Source organism: Clupea harengus, unplaced genomic scaffold (genome assembly GCF_900700415.2).
Source record: "Clupea harengus unplaced genomic scaffold, Ch_v2.0.2, whole genome shotgun sequence".
NCBI lineage: Eukaryota > Metazoa > Chordata > Actinopteri > Clupeiformes > Clupeidae > Clupea > Clupea harengus.
This window is the reverse complement of record NW_024881103.1, coordinates 1-1,551: the sequence shown is the minus strand read 5'-3', so window position 1 is coordinate 1,551 and position 1,551 is coordinate 1. Positions and strand designations below refer to the sequence as shown.

At 56.7% G+C, this 1,551-nt stretch overlaps 1 protein-coding gene across 1 annotated transcript; it reads left to right on the top strand.

The window, feature by feature from the left end:
- The first annotated feature begins 331 nt into the window (after nucleotides 1-331).
- LOC122132776 (claudin-9-like) lies at nucleotides 332-1,366 on the top strand. The gene has a single exon (XM_042707350.1). The coding sequence runs from the start codon at nucleotides 388-390 to the stop codon at nucleotides 931-933; it is 546 nt and encodes a 181-aa protein (XP_042563284.1). The 5' UTR covers nucleotides 332-387; the 3' UTR covers nucleotides 934-1,366.
- Nucleotides 1,367-1,551: the final 185 nt, after the last annotated feature.

Below are 1,551 nucleotides of genomic sequence, written 5' to 3'. Positions count from 1 at the left end.
CGACACCACCACCACCTTCATCAATCATCATCATCCTCACCACCCATCAGCGTGACCATGGGCTCCCAGTGTCTTTGTGCACAGTGTAGAGAGCCTAAGTAGCATGCCATGAAGAGAGCAGAAAAGACATCTGACAAGCAAACAACAAGAGACGTCTAAGTTCTCACCCGCCCCGATCCACCTCTCTTTTCTCTCTTTTACTTGCTTTAGTTTTGCTCTAGTTTTGTTTGCTATACCTTCCCCTTTTCTCTCAGTCTCTTTCTTTCATTCTTCCTTTTTCTATTTCCTCTCTCTCTCATAATCTGCTGTCATTTTCACTCCCCGTTCATCTCTCACTTTCTCTCTCACCCTTTTCCCCCATCCTCTCCATCCCGCCGCTCCGTTGCCATGGCCACCACGGGCCTCCAGGTGCTGGGCGTGCTCCTGGCCGTGGCGGGCTGGGTGGGCGGGGCCCTGGTGACCGCCGCCCCCTTCTGGCGCGTGTCGGCGTTCGTGGGCGGGGAGCTGGTGGTGGCGGAGGCCCAGTGGGAGGGGCTGTGGATGAGCTGCCTGGTGCGCTCCAGCACCGGACACACCCAGTGCAAGACCTTCGACTCGGGCCTGGCGCTCGCCCCAGGCACCCAGGCGCGCCGCGCCCTGGCCATCGTCGCCCTCCTCCTGGGCCTGCTGGGGCTGGGCCTCGCCGTCCTGGGCCTCAAGTGCACCCACTGCCTGGGCGCCGCCCACGACGCCAAGGCGCGGCTGGCGCGGGCGGGCGGGTTGGTGTTCGTGGCGGCGGCGGTGACGTTCCTGGTGCCCGTGAGCTGGACGGCGCACATGGTGGTGAGGGACTTCTACGACCCGGCGGTGGCGGCGCCACTCAAGCGGGAGCTGGGACCCGCCCTCTACCTGGGCTGGTTCGTGGCCTTGCTCATGCTGGTGGGGGGGCTCTGATCAATGCAGGCTCGGCCCCGCCGCCCGAAGGAGGAGGAGGAGGAGGAGGAGGAGGAAAACGGGCCTCGGTGGCAGGCGCCTTCGGGGGAGGGAAGGGCAACCCGCAGCCCACTCCCCCTGCAGGGAAGAAGGAGAAAGCGTACGTCTGAGGGAGAGGAGGAGGAGGAGGTGTGTCTTTAGAGGGGTAGGAGAGTGTCTAAGAAGGGTTTGGAAAATGTCTTATGAGGGGTAAGAGAATGTCTTGAGGAGTGAGGGAGAGGATAGTGTCATTGGGGGGAAATTAGAGTACATAGGGATAGTTTACATTAAGTAAAGTTAGCTTCAATGGTACTTTTTACCGGTACCAATGCAAGTTTTTCAATGGTGCTTGTTAAGGCCATATTTGACCTCACTGGGTGCTTAGTTACGAGCTATATTTTTAGGGCTCCTTCTTGAAGGTTAGATAAAGGGTAGAGGGGTTCTTCTTGAATGTCAGATGAAGGGTATATTTGAAGAAGGGTAGCGTCAGGGAGGGAGTCAACCATGCATTTGATGTTGAAAACAATGTAACAAAAAGGTGTTTTAAACCTTTTTTTTAAGTTAGGTGTGTGATTAACATTGCACATGTTAATGTCTGGT